At 33.3% G+C, this 25032-nt stretch overlaps 1 protein-coding gene across 18 annotated transcripts in view; it reads left to right on the top strand.

Moving 5' to 3' along the window:
- Window positions 1–25032, top strand: part of MAP4K3 (mitogen-activated protein kinase kinase kinase kinase 3) — a 208661-nt gene that overhangs the window by 136327 nt on the left and 47302 nt on the right. For 7 of the 18 annotated variants that reach the window (XR_011526129.1, XR_011526122.1, XR_011526123.1 and 4 more), the window contains 8 exons: window positions 2508–2566; window positions 3837–3899; window positions 11363–11421; window positions 17101–17139; window positions 17379–17432; window positions 20214–20256; window positions 21956–22115; window positions 22968–23080. Coding sequence is in view for 6 of the 18 variants with exons in the window: in XM_070572833.1 (XP_070428934.1) it covers window positions 2508–2566; window positions 3837–3899; window positions 11363–11421; window positions 17101–17139; window positions 17379–17432; window positions 20214–20256; window positions 21956–22115; window positions 22968–23080 (590 nt within the window). In the remaining 12 variants the exon portion in view is untranslated. Of the gene's footprint in view, window positions 1–2507; window positions 2567–3836; window positions 3900–11362; window positions 11422–12987; window positions 13021–17100; window positions 17140–17378; window positions 17433–20213; window positions 20257–21955; window positions 22116–22967; window positions 23081–25032 lie in introns of all 18 variants that reach the window. The other 11 variants (XR_011526133.1, XR_011526131.1, XR_011526132.1 and 8 more) reach the window with 3 other exon arrangements.

A 25032-nucleotide genomic window follows, 5' to 3' on the forward strand; every position in this document is an offset into this window, starting at 1 on the left:
AATGTGATATATAGAGTACTCAGTAATGCTATTGACTATAAAGACAGGCTTTGGAAAAATAATTTATGTTAGTAATCGTATATGTTTGTTCCTCTTGATAATGTTTTATGTTTACAGTTACGTGGTGTCTCTCCATGCAACCAAAGTTTTCTCTTTATTAAACTAAATGGTGTTTAGGCAACATGTATGTAAAAACTGACTCATTTGCAGAAGGGGTATTACTCTTTCCTTTTTAGGAAGTCCCCTCTGCCTTCAGTTAAATATGAGAAGCAAAGACTTGGTTTAAGAAGGAATAATTCTGGGGCTCTTCTTGTCTGCCATAGTCGGATCAGTTTTGACCCGTAAAGGCTAATAAAGGGTCAGCAAGTGAATAATGTTGGAGCTGTTTCAAAGAAGCTAAGGAGGAGTTTTCATCTGGATATTAAAATATAAATTTATGTTGTGTGGCTTGATACACATTCAGGGAGATGGTAGAGGAAACAGAAATCAAGACCAATAAACAATTACAGATAAGTAGGAGTTTTTGACGTTATTAAGAACATCATAAGCAGCACTGCATCTTGGGATGATTGACCAATGATTACTTGAACAGTAGCAGAAAGATCCTATGGCAGAAGTTTGTCATAACTTTAGGGATTTTAAAGAGAACAGAAGAGTGATACCAGTGTGAGGTGTGAAGAGCAAATCTCCCTAGGGATTTTGCTATATGGCCTCACTTTCTGGAAATGCATTCCCAGGGAGTACAGAGTAGTACTCTGTCCAAGAGTACAGGGTGCTGAATACTTACTACAATTAGGATTCTATCCTTGTTATGAAAGTTAGTCTAAGACAACATCCCTGCACCCTTGCGCTCAAGGATTACACAGTCTGGTTGGGGAATCAGGCATATTCAAGGATTATATATTCTGGTCAGGGAATCAGGCATGTTGACAGGTGACAATAATACAAGGCAGATAGATACACAAAACTGTCCTCATGTAACTTTATTACAGATTTAATTTTGCTATTTGATGACAAGCATAGGTAAGAGCCATACAATAGGCCTCAATCAAGGTGATGTGTATATTAGTTTTAATACCTTACTAAAAGTTATGTTGTAATCTTTGATGTGTGATCATATGTGAACAGATATGAGGAACCCATTATTGAAGAGTCTACTTATCCCTAAGGGCCAAAATTTATCTAGTCCATAACAGCTGTAAAGCATATACACATTCACACACAACTGCACATCTTATAGGGCTGTGTTTCTCAACCTTTTTTACTTGCTATTGCTAAATATTCAGATTTCATGGTCTCTTTAATTGGTATTAACATTCACAATAAATCATACATACTCAGCTGAAATCAGAACGATTATAAAAGTGATTATACTTTGAAATCTCACTCATTTCCCTACCTTGATTGAGAATTACTTTTTGTCTGAAGCTTTTACTAGTCAAACTGTAATATATTTGTGACTCTCTGTTTTTTTTCTTTTTAATGTTTTATATTTGTGCCTCTGCTTTTATCTCAGTGGTCTTGAATGCTGTACCCAGGTTATAAAAGCAGATAATGATAATGAGAGATAGAAATTAAAGGTAAAGGAAGTGAAGCCTATTCAGTTCATTAGAGTAGGAAGGAAAAAGGTGAATGTAGCACAGTTCTGGCTAGTTTATACTTTAGCAACGGAAGTGCATTAATTATTTATTGTTATATAACAAATTACTCCAAAATTTAGCAGCCTAAAACAATAAACACGTGCTATCTCACACATATTCTAAGGATAAGGAATCCAGGACAACTTAGCTGGGTGATTCTAGCTCAGGGTCTGTTGTGTAGTTAGTCAGTGTGTCTGCTGGGCCTGCAGTCATCTGAAGGCTTGATGAGGCTGGAGGATTTGCTTCCAGGGTTACTCACAAAACTGTTAGCCTGAGGCTTCAGTACCACATAGCCTCTCCTTAGGGCTGCTCACAACAGACTTCCTCCAGAGCAAATGATCCAGTAGGGAGAGCCCAAGACAGAAGCCTTATCTTGGAATTGCTGTGCTGTCACTCTGCCATGTTCGTTTGGTCTCAGACCAACGCTGGGGATATAGGAAGGGCCTACACAAGTTTATGAACACCAGGAGGCAGGAATATTAGAGGCCATCTTGCAGCTGGCTTCCAAAAGTACCCTTCCTCAATTGCTGTCTGTCTACCTAAGTCCTGGGTTAAGATTCTCTATTTTATGCTGGATCACAATGAAGTAGCAAGTTAGATCCTGACTGTAACATAACGCGTAACTTTGCCAATCATCTTCTTTTTTACTATCAAAAAGGCCTATGATTAAAAGATTTAAGCTTCAACAGTTTAGGCTTTCTTGGGCTTTTTCCACCTAACAGATTGTTTGTTTAAATCTTTGGATTGCGATCAGTGTATGATAGATTTGGTAAAATTAAATGTATTTTGCCATGGAGTAACTTTTAAAATTATTACATCATTAAGAATACAGAAACAGACCATGGCTTCACTGTTTTTCTTTTTTAGTTGGACAAATAAAATTTGATCCACCCTTAAGGAAGGAGACAGAACCACATCATGAACTTGTAAGTAGTGTAGTCTTAGAATGTTAACACTGAAAATAAATGTTGTAATTAGTCTGTAATGTATTGGTACTGACTAAAAGAGCTAGTTATTAATATTTTCAAAAGCATTTGGGGAAATAAAAAGGTAAGTAATTCCAAAATTCAGAAATAAATCTGTGTTGCTGAGATTGAATATTTTCAAAATTATTTTAGAAGAAACTTACTAGTTTTACCATTCTCTGATTATATGTTTCTAATGCTGGCCCTTTAATTTTTTTTCATTTTTGTTTTTCAGTTTTTGAGAAGCTTTTTGTGTATGCGTGTATTAGGATAAATGCCACCATTTTAAACTAGAATGTTGGACCAGTGAAACGTCTTCTCACTAAATTTATGGGCAGCCTTTTAAGAGTGTAAGCCAGTTTTCTGAACATCAGGCTAGAGTCAAATCTGTTTGGAGTACTGAAACTCAGGAGAGATTAGGCATACATAGTAGATCAAGTTTGTCATTCTTTTAAGGCTTGTTAGCTGTATAAACGTTCTTTTCATGATTCTTTTTTGTTAATGTTTTATATTCTCCTTTCCAGATATATGATAATATGATTAAATGCGCTCTTAGAGGCAAAATGCTTTGAAAGTATTGAAGATGTTAATGTTCTATGGAAGAATAAAAAATGAGACTTAAAATTAATCTTAATGAAATTACCAGAGCTCCAGATTATATGCTTTATTTATTTTTTCTATTTAATAATAAGAAGACAGTAACTTAATAAGTACTAAGGACTGAAGTGGGAACTTCTTAAATTTAATGCTAATTTTAACCCACTTGACTAATAAAGGCATACAAAGAGAGTCTTTAGCCTTTAACTTATGGAGTTATTCTACTTCAGTATACCAGCATGGAGGAAAGGAATCTTAAAGATAATTTCTTAAAATGATCATACCTTAACACTTATGCATGATATTTATGCAGAGGATGAAGAAGGTTAAGAAGAAAGAGTAGTCATGATGTTTATAAATGCTAATTGCATTTTGTTAGGGCAGTTTATTTTCTTTCTTTTTTTAAGTTGGCATTGCATGTGTTTAAATTCTATACTAATTTAGTAACTGCTTTTTAGAGCAAAGTTGTTGAATGTTGCTTTTTTAGAAGCTCCTTAATATGATTTGACTTTGCATTTGCCTTAATAAAATTATGTTAGGAGGACTTACTTCACTTGTGAAAGTTTCCCTTTGTGAATTTGTGGCTTTTAGTCTAAGTGTAAATAACTTGGGTTTCTTGGTCTCTGCTAAACAGCCCGACAGTGATGGTTTTTTGGACAGTTCAGAAGAAATATACTACACTGCAAGATCTAATCTGGTATTTCTCATCTTCTGATTTTCTTTGTCAGCATTGTTTTAGTCTTAATTGGTTTTTTTATCGAACATTTTGTCCAATTTTAATGAACCAGTTTAAGCATTATTTTATAAGTTCCTACCATTTAACAAGCTTCCATATATTAAGGAGAATAGCAATCTTTTTTCCATAACAAGTTAAATAAATATATCTACTCAAATATATTAGGATATCATAATAAAAAATAAAAGTGTTCCTTTTTTATGAAAAACATTTCATTTTCTCAGTCAAGTATGTGGGGTTTTTTTACAAATTACATTTCCCTATAAAAATGTCCAGTTTTAATAAGGTGACTTGTTTCATGAACTGGAAACCATCCATATAGACATATCCATTCGTAAATATAAAACTTTATATATATTATATATATATAATTTTAAAAAGTAATTTACCCCTAATTAACAGTGAAACTAGTCTCAGATGAAATTTTAACTTTATATCCAGTTTTCTCATGCCAAAATTTGGATTATAAAGCCTCCTTAAAGTTTTATAAATATTAAGGCTGTCTTACCATTAGGTAAGAAAAGATGGGAAATTAACCCCAGTAGATATTAAATGGTTCTTTCTATAGCTGGCCAGGGCCCCAGGTTGACTCCATATTCACTCTTAGATTCTACTTCTCTTCCTTTTCAGTGGAATTTTCCTTCTCTTTGCTTCCTCTCTGCCTTAATGATGTATCTCTTTCTATTCTGGGTTGGTTTAAGTGATTCTGTATATAAATTCTTGAATCTATGTCCTATAACATTTGTAGAACATAGAAGAGATTTTAGACATAATTTCTCTTTTAGGGAAATTGCTTTTTTTTTGATGGGCAGAAAATACTTGCACATATAATAAACTCTTGGCCATACCACAAAATATATAGTGGGTTGCCAAAATTTTGCCAGATGATGACTCTTGGTGAGGAGAGGCTAACATATAGTAGGTACTATGGAAATCAGAGAAGGAGAGAAACTTTGAGGTTAATATGGCTTATCTGGCTTCTGGGAGGGACTAAGACTGATTTCAGTATTGTGTAGGAACCATTATAGATTCTTCACGAAGAGAATGGACAGATGCCTACTGTGTTTCATGGGAATTAATGTGGGAATAGTCATTGGCACAGACCACAATTTGGAGAGATGGCAGATAAAGAGCTGAAATTATGAAATAGTCATGCTACTACTGGAATTACGGGATTAGCTCGGAAGAAGAAGATTGCAGTCATCCAAGAGGAAATGTTTGATGAAACCATGAACTTGCGTGTGTTCCCCAGTTAGGTCTGAAGAAAGAAAGTGCAGAAAACTGGTTACCACAATGGGTGATGCCTGTGTCTTGCAGTCCAAGGTAGAGCCAACATTGGAGGCAGGGAAAAAGCAGTTGAAAAGCTGGAAGAGTCAATAGATGCGCTGTCACGAAAGAAAGATGCATCAGATGGCCCAGAGAGGCCAGAAAGTTCAAAGATTGAGAATTAAGTGTCTGAGGGGGCAAGAGAGATGGACTGTCTGAAGAAAACGCTATCAGTGATTTCTGGACTGAAATTTTCTTCAGAATTAGACATATGTAGGTTAGAATGACAGTTAATGAAATTTGTATTGGAAATAAAGGACCACAGAATCAAAAGTTTAAATTGACTCTGTTACTTGTTAATATTCTCTAGAAAACACAACAACAAAACCTGAAGCCTAATACATTAAGAGTTACAAATACTCTTTTCTGTACCATATGTGGAACTAGCCTAGTAACGTGAATAAGTTATCATGACTCTGTTCCCTAGAACTTCTCCCCTCAATCCCAGTAATCAGGAGTTTCTTGTGATGGGGGGAACAGTTGGTAAGGGGGTCTTGTGACAGAAGCTTTAGGGACAATCAACTTATGAATAGTTCTAGCAGAAGAGGGATGAATGAAATATTTGGCAGATCTTACCATTTATAAAATCAGCCTTAAAAAGCTCACTTCTAATGATAATAAAAGCAAACACTTATCTAGACATTTTTATGTATCAGGCATTACTCTAAACACTTTAAATGTATTAACTTATCATCTTTGTTTTACAAATGAGGGGACTTAAGGTGCAAAGAAGCTGAAATTGGTCTTACCACCCAGCAAAAGAATAGCACGGATGGAATTTGACCTAAGCAGCCTGGCTCAGGAATTCAAACCTAAACCACTATGCTGCATTGCCTCTACCCAAAATTGTCAATGTTTTTTTTCCACTAATACTGGGCTCACGCTTGTGCTCTTTCTTTTTTTAATCAACTATATGTTTCATAGTTATTTTTCTTATTATGGTAAAATATACGCAATGTAAAATTTACCATTGTAACCATTTTTAAGTGTACAGTCTAGGGCGTTAAATACATTCATACTGTTGTGCAGCCATTACCACTATCCATTTCCAGAACGTTTTCATTTTCCTGAACGGCAACTTTTTGCCCATTAAAGAATAAGTCCCATTCCCCCGTTCCCTTAGCCTCTGTCAACCACCATTCTATTTATTGTTTCTGAATTTTTCTGTACTCTAGGAACCTCATGTAAGTGGAATCATAACAATATTTATCATTTTGTGACTGGCTCACTTCATTTAGCATAAGGTCGTAACATCAAGATTCATCTGTGTTGTAGCATGTGTCACAATTTCCTTTTTAAGAATAAGTAATGTTCCATTTTTATATATGCCACATTTTGTTTATCCATTCATCCATCAATGGACACTTGAGTTGCTTCCACCTTTTGACTGTTGTGAATAATACTGCCATGAACATGGATGTAGAAATATCTGTTGAGTCTCTGCTTTCAGTTCTTGTGGGCATATAACTAGAAGTGGAATTGCTGGATCATATAGTAATTCTATATTTAATCTTTTAGAGAACTAACATACTCTTTTCCATAGCAGCTGCATCATTTACAGTTCCCACCATCAATACACAAGAGTTCCAATTTCTCCACATCCTCATCAACATTTATTACTTTCTGGTTTGTGTGTGTTGTGTGTGTTTAATAACAGCCATCCAGATGTCATGAAGTGTCCATAGTTATTTCAGTCCCTAATTTCATCAGTCCTAAAACCTTGGCACTGAGAACAAGATTTTAGCTGTTACAAATACTTCTTCTTGGCCACTAGAAACCTGATGAACCTGAAATGTCTGTCATCTTAGTTGGTAGTTGGCACCAAGATGACAGCCGTAAATCTTTTGGGACCCAGAAGAAACATTTACCGCCTTAAAGAACTACCTACCTGCAAGTTGCATGTCATCAGTGATTTCTCGTTGTTTTAAGTGCTAAGTGTATTCATTTTATGATTTAGTAAATAAATGTAGAATATTACACCTCAATTTTTATTACTACAATAAATCGATTTTTTAATAAAACTAGATAATCATAATTAGAAATCAGAAGAACAGAGCTTGATTTTTAGGATTGTTAGTGAGTAAAAAGGTCTTTCAATTTTGAAAGATGCTTGAATTACAAGAAAACAAAAACAAAAAACTTAGCTGTAATGCAATAATTAAATAGTAAGAGTTTTGCCTCTAACCATAAAAATGGGTTTATCTGATCTACAAGACGCCTATCTTTAGATTAAAAGATTATATTACGCATCTGTTCAGCTGATGTTAATTTTTTTCTAATTTGCCTAGTTTTACTAGATATTTTGGCCCATACACCAGTGAAAAATATGTTGAAAGTTAATTATATGGAAAACACTATGTTAATTGCTATGGAAGAACATAAGTAGTAACATAATCATTGCTCTGAAGAAACTTATGCCTGAAAAAGTGAGAATACAGTATTTAAATTATAATTGAAAACATATCACAAAGATACATCCAATTGATCATTATCCGTAAACGTAAGTACTTGAAGATTACCCCTGAATTAGGTCAAAATTGAATAGAGTCTATAAAATTACATTTATTGTGAAAAAGAAACAGTAAACGCCAACTTTGTTTATTTTAAATCTGTTAAACTATTAACTGATAATAAAGTTTATGTTATGTGGTCACTTTTCTTCCCTAATGTTTGTGAAGACACTTTCTAGGGAGAACTCATTTCACGATTGTGCAATGATAGGACATTTTCTAGAATGTCAGACCTAACCTGCTGATACTCCTTTCCAAGCTTGCTGTACAAAAGTCGTTATTCAGTTTGAGTCCCCTTAAGTCTTCTGCTTTTAGTAGTCTGAATACTGCTTCATCAGTTAGTGTTCTGATCCCACTTGCTTTTCTGACTTTTTAAGAAATAAAAAAACCTTTTTTGAATTATCCAGGATTCAATCCCTTTTTAAAATTTCTATAAATTATCTACCATTTAAAGGTATCGCCTAACAACTTTATTAGTGCCATAATTTTCTCAATTTTTAAAGAGGAAAAAAGTTCTTCTTTTCTGTTTTGTCTTCATTAAAATATATTGCTGAAGTATTTTTTCTTTTGTGTTTTTGTAGCCAACTGTATCAATTCTATTGACTTCCTGCTGTATTCTCATCAGGTATAGACTTTGTAATCTCCCGAGGGGTTTAAGAAAAAAACTAATAAGATTTTCTTGATCTTATATTTTCCTTTTCTACTGTTCTGTGTTACATCTTTTGTTCTTTTTCAGTTCTTTCTGGCACCATGTTTTCCTAGACACTCTATCCTTGGTTTACAAATACTCCCCCTTTTGTTAAGTCACTAAAGTTAGGACTTTCTGACCCAGAGAGATATTTTAATTGAGTTAGGGTGACCATCTTAAATTTTTGTTTGTGTGTTCAGGTTGAATCTATATGAGGCTGTTGCATGTTTTCAGTCCATGTTGTTACTTATTCGACTTTAAACACTGTCATTCATTAATAAGTTGATGCCTGACTTAGGCTACTAATTTTTTTTAATCTGTCCTGCATGTTCAAATGTATTCTTATTTAGCTTATAAAGGATGGCCATGTGATACCATCATCTAGGGTTATTTTGAGTGCTTCTCCAAGCATAGTATTGGTAACATTTTTTTTTCCAAGTCCGTTTTGAAAAACATAACTGCTGACTTTGCCCAGGTTTCACTTTTCTTCCTTTTATTTCTTGTCATTTTCTTTGTCTGATTTACTGTCTGAATTCTTGGCATATAATAGGTGCTTGGCAAATAATAGTTGAATTTAAAAAGATTTAGATACTTAGAAGGATTTAGTGTAAGTCTTTTACTTGATGACATGCCTGAGCACATTGTTTTTGTTCCATGGTTGCTAAAGCATAACTTGATTTACAGAAAAAGAATTGTAAAGAATGAGCCCCTTTCAATTTTAGCTTTCTTGGTAGGGCTTGACACATGGCATGTTTAATCATCAAACTTCAGTCTATCTGCAGTTTCTCCCTGGCCTGAATGTTATTCTGTATGTGAACGTATGCTCAATTTTCTATGAAAATACTACATTAGGTATTTTAGACTCTTCTCTTACCTTCCTAAGTGCACTGCTGATCTCATTTGATTTTTTTTTTTAATTATTATCTTCAACTTGGTAATTGTCAGGTATCAGATGAGCTGGCCAGTCTTACAACACATCTGTGTTTATGTAACAGAAGCAATGGCCACTCTGCGCAAATGTATGCTTTTGAAAGCTATCATTTGATTAAAAATTTAAGAGATTATATTGGCTAAAGAGGTTACTGGTCTGGTAGAGGGCCCATTTATCTATAGCTGAAGAAAACAAACTGGAATTTAGAAGTGTGTTCATTGAGATTAGTACTTCTCTTTACTGAATACCAAAATTTAAATGTTCCCATATAAAGTCATGACCCCTTAAATTGTGCAGCATAATAATTTTGTGGCAGTCTTATGAAAACAGTGATTTCACCCTAAATTATCATTATCAATTAAAGAGAACAGGTGTCCTTTTTCATTAGAATTTCATGTGGTACCGGTATAACAGTCTACTAATCTTTTTTGTTTATCATGTATTCTTTTCTGTCACTCGTAAGAACATTTATTATTATGCAGGAAAGAACACAAATATTGAAGAAGACAAAATTTGACTATTGTCTAAACCATGATTTTGATTTTGATTTTCATTAGATATTTTTTTGACAGGTCTTGGAGTCATTAAATGTTAAAGTGCTTTTCACTTAAGTGTAATGTATTGCTTAGGATCCTTATATTCCTAGGCTTAGTATTTTTGTGATCTAGAATTGTCTTTGTGTACCTTAATGAGGCTGAAGTGTTAGTTAGCTCTTTACAAGAAAATAAACAAATGGCATTTGAACAATCATTTATTTAGGGCCTAGTTAGTGTGTGCCAGGTACTGTGCCAGACCTTGGGCTTGTGGGGAAGAAAGATGGATTTAAGCAATTTCTCTTTGTTTGAGGAGCTCACAGCCTGAGTACCATTTTTATAGACTTGTAAATAAATTAATGAAAATGCAGTGTAAATGCTAGAGGAGGACTATGTTAAATGCTGTGGAGCCATGCATAAGGTTGCAAGTATCTTCCTGGACAGTCTTGGAAGGCTGCTCCAAGGAGGTGACTTCTGCATTGAGTTCTAATTAATAATTTGCATGCATTTGACAATATATTGTAAAATTAGAAAGCACTGTAAGTGCACTATAATGAAAATAAAATTAATTTAAAATGTTAAATATTCCCCCTTTATTGTTAAAATATGCTTGAAATAGAGTGGCTTTAAGGGGAGAAAAGGAAACTTTGTATTTTCCGTGGTTTTTGGAAAGCATATTTTTTTCTCAAGGAGTTTGAGTCAAGCACATATATTATTCATCCCTTTAAATTTCAGTTTTTAACTCCACAACCTGCAGCATTCAGTGGAAATGTTTAAATAGTTGAGGAGCTGCCTCAATATTCATTTAAAATTTTGCTACTTAACTCTTTAAAAAATTGTTAAAATTCTGTAAATGCAGTTTACAATCTTGTTAAAGTTCACATGTATAATTTACTTAAAAAGAGCACTCTTTTATATCTTTAAAAAATTATTATTACCTGTGAAGAAGTAGTAGAAATATGTGAGTGTGAAATGAAATATATATTTCCTTAAATATTTATGGAAATATGTGCATAATTATTGCAGATCTTATATACAAAGTCAAACCAAGATTTTTGTTGCTTTTTCTCTTCTGTAAGCATTTTTGCTTCATTATAGCTTGAGAATGAATACCTTTAGTTAAGGTTTTTTCTTTGTAAAAACTGATTTTTACAAATGTTAATTACCATATTAATAATCATAATTGAAACTTGCATATATTACTCAAATGAGTTCCCAGAAAAATACTGAACTTAAATAATAAAATACATAAATCAGGACTATAAACTTATGAAATCTTTTATTGTTGGAAGTCCTACCATGCCTTCTTTTTAAGACCATACAGCAATACAGATTTATTTGCAGTCTGGGGTTTCTCTTTAAAAATAATGTATATTAGTTTATCGTGATTTGTGATATACTACTACTTTGCTAAATATTTTATTTTATACTATTAGGATCTACAACTAGAATATGGACAAGGACACCAAGGTAGTTACTTTTTAGGTGCAAACAAGTAAGTAAAGTTCTTTTAAAATTAAATTCAAGAATAATTAAGTTGCCTTAACATATTGTGTTTTAATATTTTTGGTAGTAAATTGTATTAGTCTGGTAGATATATTTTATAATATGCTTTTAACTTTTTTCATTGCTGTCTTGCTAATCATCTAGTCAATGGTTGTCATAATGGGGACATCACCTTAAATTTTTTTTATCAAGCTGCTTTGTAGACCTTACTTGTTAGAAAATACTAAGTACATTACAACTGAAGATAAATATATGTTTCAGCAATTTATTTCTTTTATTTTGTAAAGTTAACCTTACAAAACTTGCTTTGGTACATCTCCCAGATGTGTTGGCCTCTGAAAACAGCTGGAAATATTTCATACTGTTTAGAAATCTTTATCTTAACTTTTTAGCTGTTGAGAGTCTTTTAAAAAGTAGATAGTGGGTAAAATGTGTCTAAAATCTTAAAACTTTTCAGTTCATGCAAGAAATAAATCCAACAGTTATTCAAGGCCTACTCTACACCAGGCACTGTCCAGCTGTTAGAGCACAGTGGTGAAAAGGCAGCTTACAAGGTGTCACAACTTAAGTTGTTCATAGGCCTGAGTTAGCAAGATGTGGGGACAGGACTCTGCTGTTCCCTGTAGATTCTCATTTCCTGAGTTTATGGATAAAAGATAATTTATTTTAAAAGATAAATTATCTTTGTAAAAGCTAAATTTATAAGAAAATATTATTTGAATTGCCAAAATCTTCTAGCACGGTAGATATTATTTTAATAATCAGAACAACTTAAAATTTCAAAATACAATTTGTTACATTAGAGAGTTCAGACATATGTACACACTCGTATTTTAAGCAGTTGAGAAATGGTGACTGAGGACAAGTAGCTCAGATTTAGAGATAATAATGCAAAATCATGTCTCTCTTCTTTTTTTATAAACTGAACGTTTAATTTAAATATACTCTGTTTTCTCAACACAGAAAAGACTTTGAACAACAACCTAAAGAAATGTGTTAGTTTTGATTTAAGCCAAACTTCAGTTAATACTATGAATTGGGTTTTTTAAATTATTATTAACCTTATTTATGTTTCCTAAAATGGAAAACAAGTGTAAAATTTCCCTAGTATAAAAATGAAATTTTATCTAAAGAGTAACCATTTGCTATTTATAGTTTGTCCTAATTTGTGGATGGACAGCAAAGGAAGGTTTGTCTCATGGTAGATTAGCAAATAAAAATTTCTGAAGTGTTTTTTATGTTATTTTGTCTAAATTTGAGGTCACTAGTTTTAAGGACCTTGTTAGTAAATTTTGGTATATTTTAAGAGGCTGGATAATTTGGGAAAATATTTCATTTACTTTTTTTAGTTCATTTTAACTATATTTTTAAATTATTTACTTGCAAAAATACAAAAAGATAAGGCCCATCACTAAGTGTTTTTCCAGATTCCTTAGTTCCCATTGTCTGATTTCTGATGGTTAGACATTTTCATAGTGTATAGTTACTTTGGCTAGGTAAAATGTTAATAATTTGCCCAACCTTCGTTTTTTGATTAATTGGATCCCTGCTTAAGGAACTGTATTCTATATAACGAATCACTGGCAAGGTAGGTTGGCCAAAAGTTTGACCTTTGGCTGTGTTTTGTGTACAGGTATATACATACATGTGACATGAGCATGGATGTAGCACTTCTCTTATTGTACTGATATGTCTGCTTTATTCTCGTGGCTAGGCAGTGTTTTAAAACTCACAGGATTTCCTGCTTTCTCCATAGGTGATCAGGCAGACAGATTTCCATTTATGGGTTTCTACCTATTCCAGACCATACAGGAATTATCTAAGATAGTTTTGGGTGTTTTAAATAGAATGCATGTGTATTTTGACTAACTGGGTTGTTTTCTTTTCCTTGAATTCTGTTATTATTGAGACCAACTTTTATGACCATTTAAAACCAACAAAATAATATTTTTAAAAGAAAATTTGCGGGCCAGCCCAGTGGCCTAGCAGTTAAGTTCACACTCACCACTTCAGCATCCTGGGGTTCGCCAGTTTGGATCCCAGGCGCAGACCTACCCACCGCTTATCAAGCCATGCTGTGGTAGGCATCCCACATATAAAATAGAGGAAGATGGGCACAGATGTTAGCTCAGGGCTAATCTTCCCAAAAAAACCCCGATTATTTCTAATTTTGTTACTAACGTACTAATGTAGAGCAAAAATTCTAAACATAAATTCTCTTCTGAAGATTTAAATAATGGTGAAAAGAGTAAATTGATTTACACAGTTCCTGGCACAACTGAGGGCAGTAGCAGTAAATGCCAGATCTGGAGTCAGAACTGTCCTGTAAGCTACATGACTGAGAAAGTTACCTCAATTTTCTCTGGTAAAAGGGGGATTAAAATAGTACCTGCCTCATAGGGTGCTGAGGCGAAATGGAATCATCACTGTAAAGCATTTAGCACATTTAGGGCTTAGTACCTACTTACTAGTTGCTCTTATTTGTAGTATTTACTCAGTAAGTAATTGTTGATTGTAAGAACAAGTGATGATGAGTGAATAAAACTGCTCTTTGGTTTTAAAGAAATAGGGAGTTTTTTTGTTTTGTTTTCAAACATAATCAAAGCAGTACTTACAGATTGTCTTGAGCCAATTAGGCAATTTTGAAAGATTTTAGTAACCAGCAACCTGAATTCCTTAGCTAATTTGAATATGTAAATATTTTGGCAGTGGTTTTTTACTTTTCTCCGTAACAGTTTCTTCATTTCATTAGTTAAATCTGTGTTTGCATGTTGTTCCATTTTTAACTTTTTCATCCAAATTTCCTAATCATTTTAGATTGACTTAATAATTCAGTATCTCAGGGCATCATTTTTGTTTTGTTCATTATTTTCTGAAAATTCCATAACAGAAGAATCAAAGTGGACTAGTGAGTAGTGACGTTGTTGTATGGTACTCAATCTTGGTGATTAAATCAGTATCACATTTTTTTTCTCCAGTGCTCTCAAGATACAGTATTTACTCTAAATGAACCTTTTAGCAAATTTAGCCATGTTTCATTTTCTCTTTTATAAAGCCTGAAAAGCAAATCATATATCCTACTTTTCATTGACTTCACGAATTCTGTAACTTTATTAACAAAATATCTTACATGGTAGGAGATTTACAAGTAAATGAGTAAAAAATATATATGAGTCCCTAGCCGTAGGGTAGCTGCTTTTTCATGTTCTCTTATTCTTAAGAGAACCTAGCATTCCCAGGAAGATTCTTTTTTAAAAAGTGGAGTGCCATATAAGTCCAATTAAATACGGTAACTGAAAATAAACTATATTTTAAATTCCCCTCTTAATTATTTTCAAATTCTAATCTCTACTAGAAAAAGAAATGCTTGAAAAATTATTGTCATATGCTTAAGAAAAAGTTTTCTTCACATCTTCTAAAATGATGTAAAAGCCCACTGTACAGTTCAGAGATATTATGTTTAATTTGGTAAAATAGTTTAAAACAACTCTTCTTAAATTTTTGGTCTCAGCATCCCTTGACAGTCTTAAAAATTACTGAGGATTCCAGTGAGCTTTTGTTTATATGGGTATAACTATCAATATTTATAATAGTATTGGAAATTTAAACTGAAAACTTTTCAAAATATTAATTTATTTAAAATAGTAGTATACTCATTATATGTTATCATAAATAACATTTTTTTGTGTATTAAAAAAATTCCTCATCGTTAAGGACCGATTCAGATGCCACTTCTTTATGGTGCCTTCCTTGTAACACTACCTGATTCCTGTCATGAGACTTAGAAACAGCAAATAATTGCAGTAAGAGGCTTTATATATGTCGCTGTAATACAACAAACTTTTTGCTGAGGCCTACTAATAACATTTTTTATGAAGAATAGCTATTTTTTCCTGAAACAAAATAATATTAGAGGAAGAGTGGCATTGTTTTATATTTTTTACAAATCTCCTTAATATCTGGCTTAATAGAAGACAGATTCTCATGTCTGCTACTAATCTGTTGAGATATCATGCATCTTGTAGTCTCCAGAAAACTCCAGAGTTTCATTCTCAGTGAAAGAATAAGAGGGAAAAAGATAAATGAAAATAGTTTTGACTTTGCAGACCATCTACAGGAGACTAAGGGCCCCCCCCAAGATCCTCAGACCGCACTTTGAGAATTGCTAAAGAAATCAATAATAATAAAGACAACACTAATTGAGTACTTACCATGTTTTAAATTACTATTCTAAGTATTTTATTTATATTAATTAACTATATCTTCAGATAAGCACTTTGACATAGGTACTGTTGTAATTCCCATTTTACAGATATGGAAACTGAAGCATTGGGATATCAAAGTAACTTATCTAAGCCCACATCACCTTACAGTGGCAGAGGCAAGATTCAGATTCATGCTTTCCTTGCTTCGCAACCTGTCATCATTTTGCTCCACTGCCTCTAGGCAGAAGCTCTGCCTTCCCAGAGCTGGCCGCTGAAGAGCTTTGTGGATAAGATAATGCATTTGACTGAAGGAGTCAGTTTTCTTTGTCTGCAAAATAGGGTTTTCAATTAGTTTATGGTTTTCCCATGTCATTTACCACTGCAGGTTTAGAACTTCATCCTTTTTTAATACTTAGTTTATTATTAAGCTGTCCTAATTAAAATATTTGATGGTTAAAGTCTATTGTATTAATTGTTTATACTAGCTAACTGTGTCTTTCAGTTTCTCTGGTTTTATGTTTTGATGATTCTATGGGCAGTTTTTTCCAATACATAGGAGAGAAAAATGCTTACAAGGTACTACCTTAACTTTTGAGGAGAGGAGATTTTCTGCTGCGTCACTTTTACCTCAGTCATCTATCAGTAACCATATTTCTGTCTATCCTCTTAGCTTTAAGAAGGCTATTGAGTTTTTAATGCTTGAAGAGTATAATATAGGAGGTATGCTGCATGAACTTGCAGTGAAAAGAAGTAAGGGAACTTCAGGAATGCCATGAGTTCTCTCTTACATTCCTGAATATCAGAGTTTTATAAATTGCTCCTAATGATAAAATCCTCACACCTGGTCTGATACAGGCTTAGTCTCCCAAAAGTGTAAATGTGTTTGCCAGTACACCACTGGAGAACAGATACTTCAGGTAAGTGAGTGTCTTCTGTGAAAGCAAAGTGCTACTACATTCATGTATTCACATCACATGCATGCATGCTTTTGCAGAGAGATCCAACATGTTGAGTTTCATTTTGTAGGATTGCCTGAGAGCATGGTGTTTTTTTAAATTGTGTCACCTTCCTTATTTTAAGAAAAAGGAAATATAATTTCAGGTGTCAGGTAGAATATTCCGGGTAAGATTTGAAGCCTGGAAGCCCCTGACTATGACCCTGCAATTATTGTTTTGTCAGTCCTATTGTGACATTTCATGGTGGGTTGTCCTCTGTTTGAATTGGTATTTCTCAATAAACATTAGGATTTATTTTGTTCATTTAAAATACATGTATAAAGACATCAGCAACAGAAAATAGAGATATCTCATTAAATGTAACTCGATGTTTTATGATATAGAGATGATAGTTGTGCCAAATTTTTAGAAAATGCTAAAGAATAATTTAAAAATTGTGGGTAAGGTTAAAGTGATGAAAATATATAGTTGGTATTCCTTTGCTTATTTGTTCACTTTTTTTTTAAGGAGTCTTCTGAAGTCTGTAGAAGAAGAGTTACATCAGCGGTAATTTTAGTTTTTAATTAAGCTTAGAATACTTTATGTCACAGATGAGTAAAGTCTGTTTGCCCCCTTCTCTGTCATGTAGCCTAAGATTGTTTTGTCGTTTTAATTCTGAATCCTGTAAAGATATAGAAATAAAATTCTTTCTTGCAGTAGCCCTTCCTGTATTTTCTAAAATTTCTTCTTAAGCCGTTTTGGTGAAGTCCATTTAGTAACAATGGAATTATCCTTCTTATCTTTAGAGGGCATGTGGCACATTTAGAAGATGATGAAGGGGATGATGATGAATCTAAACAGTAAGTTCTAGTTCTGTTTTTGGTAAAAGAAAAAGTGTCATTTGACCTGATTTCATAAATCTGACAGCTTAGTATTAACAGTGATTTTAATATTATTAGTAATATAGTGTCACGGGTCGTACCACAGTTTCTTTCCTTTTCTCTATTCTAGTTGTATTAGTTCAGATATCATTAACAAAATAACATAGACTGGTGGCTTAAACAGCAGAATTTATTTCTCACAGTTCTGGAGGCTGGAAAGTCCAAGCTCAAGCTGCTGGCCAATTTAGTTCCTGGTGAGAGCTCTCGTCCAGCTTCAGATGGCTGCCTTCTCCCTGTGTCCTCATTGCATGCATACAGAGAGAGAAACATCTCTCCCTTGTCTTATAAGGTCACCAATCCTATCCGTTTGGGACCTCACTCTTATGACCTCAGTTAACCTTAATTACCTCCCCAAAGCACTGTCTTCACAAATACAGTCACATTGGAGTTAGGTCTTCATATGAATTTTGAGGGGACACATAGCATTGTGTTTCTGGTCCTCCAAAATTCATGTCCTTGACACATCTGAAGTACAATCATTCCATCCCAACAGCCCTGAAAGTCTTAATTCATTCCAGCGTCAACTCTAAAGTCCAAAGACTCCTCTCAGTATCATCTAAATTAATCTGATTTAGATCTGATGATCTCTGGATCACCTTCAGGATAGTTTTTCCTTCTTAGGGAAGAATAGCACATGTTTAGATAGCTCTGTCATCCTGTCTTTTCAAATCCAAGGAGTCCAGCAGCCTTCCTTCATTTTGTCTTGTCTCCATCCCCTTCAGTTCAGACTGCCAGTATTTGTGCTGGTATAGTCCCATAAGTTCTTTATTGAGTGATAGTCCAGCCACACCCTTGGTGTTCTCTTCAGAACATGCTTTCTCATGCTGTTTCTGAGATAATATGGATAGGCTGAAAAATTTTCAGATTGCAAGTTCTGGTTCCTTTTTGTTTAACAATTCCTTCTTCAACTTATCTGTCTTCTCTCATTTTGCTATAAGCAGTCAGAAAGATCCAAGCTGCTCCTTCAGTACTTTGCTTAGAAATCTCCTCAGCTAAATAACCAATTTCATCACTCACAGGTTTTACCTTCCACAAAACAATAGAATATGAATATGAACACAATTCAGCCAAGTTCTCTGCCACTTTATAACAAGATCACATTTCTTCCAGTTCCCAATAACATGTTTATCATTTCTGTCGAAGACCTCACCAGAATGATCTTTAATGTCCATATTGCTACCAGCATTCTGTTGATGATTATTTATGTATTCTACAAGAAGATGGAAACTTTCTCACCAGCTCTCCTCTTTTCTTTCTGACCACTCGCCAGAATCACTCTTAATGTCTATCTTTCTAGCACACACCTCAGAATTCTTCCAGCCTCTACCCATTACCCAGTTCCAAAACTACTTGCGTGTTGTTAGGTATTGTTAACAGCAGCACTCCACTTCTTGACTCCAAAATATGTCTTAGCTTGGGCTGTCATAAAATACCGTAGACTGAGTGGCTTGAACAACAGAAATTTGTCATAGTTCTGGAGGCTAGGATATCCAAGATAAGGTGCCTGTCGATCTCAGTTCCTGATGAGGGCCCTTTTCTTCGCTTGGAGAGAAGTTGCCTTCTTGCTGTCCTTGCTTGACCTTTTCTTGGTGTGTGCACAGAGAGAGAGAGAGAGAGATCTCTTCCCCTTATAAAGCCACCAATTCTATTGGATCAGGACCCCACCCTTATTTACCTTAATTACCTCCTGAAAGCCCTTTGTCCAGATGGAATCATATTGAGGTTTAGAACTCCAGCATACGAATTTTGGATGGACACAATTCAGTCCATAGCTCTAGTTGATAACAAAGAACTTTGAAAAAAACAAATTAATAAATAATGTTATAAATCTGTCAATAATTGGTAGCTGCTGTAATTATTACTGCAACTACAAAGAGATTCATTTTGTGGTTGGTTAAATTTCATCTGATATGTTTCAAATAAACATACTTTGGATATAAATGTATTTTTAAAGGGGGAATATTTTCACTTATGTAAGCATTGATATTTAATCCTTTTAGGGTTTTTTGTTTTGTTTATTTTTTTAAAAGAAAGATGCAGTTTCGTGGTAGAGGGACAAGAGCACCTGACTAGTAGTTGGAGACAGAGGCTTTCTTTCTGCCTCACTACTCTTGTGAACTTGGATCAGGTTACTTAACCTCTCTGGCCTCAGTTTCCTTATCTTAGAGTTTATGCTTGATCATCTTACTTTTTTGTGCTGTTAAAACTCTGATCCTGAGTCATAATGAACCTTAGCTTCAATCAAATAAATTCTGCCTATAATTTCATAGAGCATGTATGTAGCTTTTGATGAGCTTCATTAGAGATATTTCATATCTAACAATAGTAAAAATGAAGCTTGCATTGTGATAGATTTTTATGCTGTATTATTTTGCTATTTTTCTTTAAACCAGTTGTTGCTTATGTTTTTATATTAGTTACCTTTCAAATGATATAAACTGGAATTGTCGTCATCTTTCCAGTTTTAATTACTGTATAGTATTTGAAACCAAGAAAGCATATCTACTCAATTATTTCTAAATAATACTTTATTCTATCATAACTTGAACATTTCACAGATTTTTTGGAAAACTCATAAATATAAAAAGGGACTTGCTTATGCAAGTTTTTTTCTGTATCCTTGAAAACTTACTTATATTTTAGGTAATGATTCATTTGTAAAATGAAGAGTTCTAATTCTAAATTTATATGTTTTTGTAGTTCAACCATGAAAGCAAAAGTTCCACCTCCTTTGCCACCAAAGGTAGGCAGATTTGTTTTTTAATTGGAATTTGTGTGTGTGTGTGATTGTTCTGCTACTTTAATACTGTATTAACAATTACTCTGTAGCTTATCTTCACTTGGGATCCACAAAGAAAAATCATGAAAAAGGTACTAACCCTGATATAGGTAGATGATTGGGATTATTTTTATCTTTTTTAAATTATCTAACTTGTCATTTAGTGTTTATTCTAAATAATAAGTTCTAGAAATTTGTACATGAAAATGATTATACTAATGGGTTAGTATTATTTCACCTGTGTTAGAAGACTCTTTTTTTTTTTTTTAAAGATTGGCACCTTGAGCTAACAACTGTTGCCAATCTTCTTTTTTCTTTCTTTCTCTCTTTCTTTCTTTTTCTTTCTGCTTTTTCTCCCCAAATCCCCCCAGTACATAGTTGTATATTTGAGTTGTGAGTACTTCTAGTTGTGACACGTGGGACACCGCCTCAACGTGGCCTGATGAGTGGTGCCATGTCCGCACCCAGGATCCGAACCAGCAAAACCCTGGGCCGCTGTAGTGGAGCACTCGAACTTAACCACTCGGCCATGGTGCCGGCCCCTTTTTTTAATAAGGTTTTGTCCTCAAAATCTACAATCTTCTGGTAACAGATTTCCTGAGAATAGGTAAAGGATAGTGATTAATCATCACAAGTATTTAATTTTCAGAAGGTACTTAAATATACAAAATAGGACAGTAATTTTCAAAACTTTTTTAGCAACAAAATCCTTTTATCAGACAAAAGCATCATAACATAGTAAAATAATCCCAACTGATGGGGTTTTTTAAAGGTAAAACAAGTTAATATAGTAGTGGTAATACAAATTTATAAGTTAATATGCATAGCAAATTTTACTTATAAAATGAACTGTTTATAAAATGAGCTGTTAAAAGGTTTGAAATCAAGAGTTACAAATGAGAATTGGAGTCTGCCAGTGTTGGCATCCAGTGTATTACTATGTTTTGTTTTCATTTGATACTTTTGTGAAAGTCATGATTCACAGGTAAAGAATACAGGGCTTGCTTGTTTAGTTTTGCATCAGTGGAAGCATAGAGATCTGAATTCCAGAGAGAGAAGTTCTAAGCAGTCTTCCTAGTAAGGGACACATTTATAAGAATCTGTAAGTTCTCCAAACCTTCAGCTGACTGGCGGTTTTTCCCTTGTCTGCACAGAATGTTTCTCAGGCATCCCATATTGCTGTGTTAGTATTCTCCAATATTATGAAATTTTAATCCGTATCTTCTGTCCCCAATCTGAAAGATGAAGCATGAACATAAAGGACATTGAGTGTTCTAAATGAGACAGTTTGGGTTAGCCTTGTTGGGAGCTGAACTTTGGTTAGCCTGAATGTTTAAAATAAAAAGAGACTCATTTAAACTGGAGATTAGAAGGACCAGAAGATATTTATTTGGCATGCCTATGTGAGAAGGCATGTGAGGAATTAATAGAAAGAGGCCTTTTTTTTCCTGAGAAAACATTTTTATGTGCATTTTTTAGGATGTATTTTAAGATAATCTGTATCAGATAGTTGAATAACCTTGAAACTCAGCTAATAAACACCATTTGAGAGCTTCTGATATATAATATTTACTTCAGAAAAGACATTTAATATTTTTCATGTTTAATGAAAAATGAATAATTTCATGTTTAATCATTGGTCTCCTTTTCTGTATTATTTTAGCCTAAGTCCATATTCATACCACGAGAAACTCATTCTGCTGAGGATGATAATCAGGGAACAATCAAGAGATGTCCCATGTCAGAGAGCCCAGCAAAACCATCCCAGGTGCCACCTAGACCACCACCTCCCAGATTACCTCCACAAAAGCCTGTTGCTTTAGGTAAAGGGGGAAGCCGGGGTAAAATAAGTGTGTTGCCAGGTTTTCCTACTGTCTGAAAACAGTGGAGGGAATCTTTGTCTCAAGAGATTATTTGAAGTTCCTTTGAGGAGAGGAGAAGGAAGGCAGTGGCTATGGAGATGTTCTCTACTCTTTGCCTCGTGGTTTGAAGTGTTTTTATGACAGGATTACGTATGACTCAGCCTGGGATATTTTGCCCCTTGTTTCTCCTTTCATATCTAGCCTTCCCTCTTTTGGAGAATTGTTTATTCTCAATTCATCATTTATCTATAGTGTGGAACAAAAGAAATTAAACTCTGAACAAACAAGGAAAATGCCTTTTGGTTCTAGGCTACTTCTGTTTTAGAAAAAAAAGAGGGTACTTTATCTAACCCCTTTATTTTATTTTGTTTAATCGTTTTTAGAAAAATCATTGTCACTATTTGCTAGATATTTGCCTCTGAATTAGTACTAGAAGATGCTGTTTTAATACTGTAAAATTTCTTGTGTTTTATGCAAAGGAAGCAGTTTTAAAAAGAGCAACTAAAGTTTTTTGGATAATATACTATAAATTGCCCTTTCCTGAAAGTAGTTACGTATTCAATATTGCTTTGTTGTCTTTTTAACACAAATATATGTACTTAGATACAACCTGAATTTAAAATTGCCTATATGCCAGAAATAGAGACATAGAAGACACATATATAAGACTTAATATTCTGATTGGGTGGTCCCAAATGAAGCTGAAATTGTCTCAGAAATAATATTTTCCTTTCCTACTTGATAATTTTCTGAATGAAAATTTTGGTAAAAATTAATCCTTTTTTTAATATATTTAAACATATCTTATTGAAGGAAATGGAGTGAATTCCTTTCAGTTAAATGGTGAACGAGATGGTTCATTATATCAACAACAGAATGAACACAGAGGCACAAACCTTTCAAGGAAAGAAAAGAAAGATGTACCAGTAGGTATTTGTATTCGTAAGCTCTACTTGTATTTGTTTCCTTTTTCACTATTAAATTTCGCAATTTTCACTATTAAGTTTTGCAGTTATAATTTAGTTTTGCAGTTATGGTTAGTGAAAATATAACAATTATATGTTTTACAATTAGTATATTGGTATTTTAGTGTATTAATTATAATGATAATAGATCGTCTTGAAACAAGATAACTTTGTTATGATAAACTTGAAATGATGGCTTTCTGTTCAAATTAGGCCTATTTGTCATATAGTGTGTTATAAAATGTGACCTTTTGTATACAGGTAAACACTTAGTATTCATGTGATTGTTCAGAAAATAACTATGCTTATTCTCGTTGATAAGAATTGATTCTTAAGAGTTCCTAAGTTATGAAAAAAATTTCAAGAAGTTATGGAAAGAAGGACATGGACAGATAAGGAAAGCTAGAGCTTGTATCCCAGAACAAATTTCTAACTGTAGATTACACAATTTATGATGTTTCTACTCTTACTCAAAGAAAATAGCTAACAAAGAGGCAAAATTAAGATTATTTTCTAGTAGATATAAGATATCACTTCAGGAAAGATGAAATTAGCCTTAGGAGCTATTTCTGTTATAAATATTAGGTAATATTAGGTAAAACACTATAACTATTAAAACATAAATAGTATTTATCAGGGAGATTAAAACTTTTTAACATTTGTAAAGAATTTACTCTTCATCATCGGAAGACATTTATCTGTCATCATAGAACTTAAAACAACAAAAAATCCTTAAAATCTCCAATTTAGCAGGTGCCGATGAGATCATGGAATGAGATAGTATTTTTTTGAAGTTTTTGTGTATACCAATATTTGTTATTTTTATAGAAATTTCTAGTACATTTAATATGTTCATGTGCATGTAGCTATGGTTTTTTGCAGTAAGCACATTGCTAGAGGCTTTTGTACTATATCTCTTGAACTGTTTTTTAAGACTTCACTATATAGTATTACATACTGTTTTTTGTAATTCAATTAAGGCATTTGAATAGGATTATCCATTGTAATTTGTGAAATTTGGGACATTTTTAACAAGAGTGTAAAATGTCCTTCAGGAATGGTTTTTATAAAGGTTAGTCTAACTGATCAGTGCCTTTTTGCTTTAATCAGTTTAAAATTTGACAGCCCTACCAATGCAGTAGTACAAAAATGCACCTTAATGACTCTGCAACACAGTATAATAACCTTTGAGAGAGGTATGTGTTTTTTTACGTGTGAATTTTTAAGCCACTTTTTCTATTACCTTGTTTCATTAGGATAAAGAGCTAGAACTTAAACTAACAGTCTCAACAATTCTGAAATAAATAATGTCCATGATTGTATCCTAGGATAAACAGTATCCGTGGTATATTGAAACATGGGTACAATTTGTGCAGCTTCTTGAAATTATTTACAGCCAATTCTGTCAGTATTTAAGTTAAATCTGATACTTATAACATTCAGAGCTCCCCAATTAAAAATGATTTTTGCTAAAATATATAAGATAATTTAAGGACATCAAAATAAAAATAAATATGTAAATTATTTGCAAAATGGGAAAAAAATTATCAGAAGTTGGTGGTAATAATAGGATGTACATTCTCATAAGCATATCTACAAAGTAAAATTCATGTAATCTTAATTTTAGAAGTGTCTAATGGTTACTCATATAAGCAATACTACACAGAATATTTCATTTTTATCATATATGTGAAATCACTTAACAGCTTTTTAACTAATTTTTGTTGCATCATTTAAATAATTCAGATTTATATCAGATTGAGAAAAGATTGTGATATCATTCCTTAAAATGCTATTACTAAGATTGGCCTCAAAAGAAATCTAGACTTTTATAACATTTATGTTTAAAGTATAGTCTCTCCTAAGGAGATCCCCTCTCCAGGGGACGAGTCCTATACCCCAGGAATGTAGCC

Source organism: Equus przewalskii, chromosome 14, assembly GCF_037783145.1.
Source record: "Equus przewalskii isolate Varuska chromosome 14, EquPr2, whole genome shotgun sequence".
In the NCBI taxonomy this organism is placed as follows: domain Eukaryota; kingdom Metazoa; phylum Chordata; class Mammalia; order Perissodactyla; family Equidae; genus Equus; species Equus przewalskii.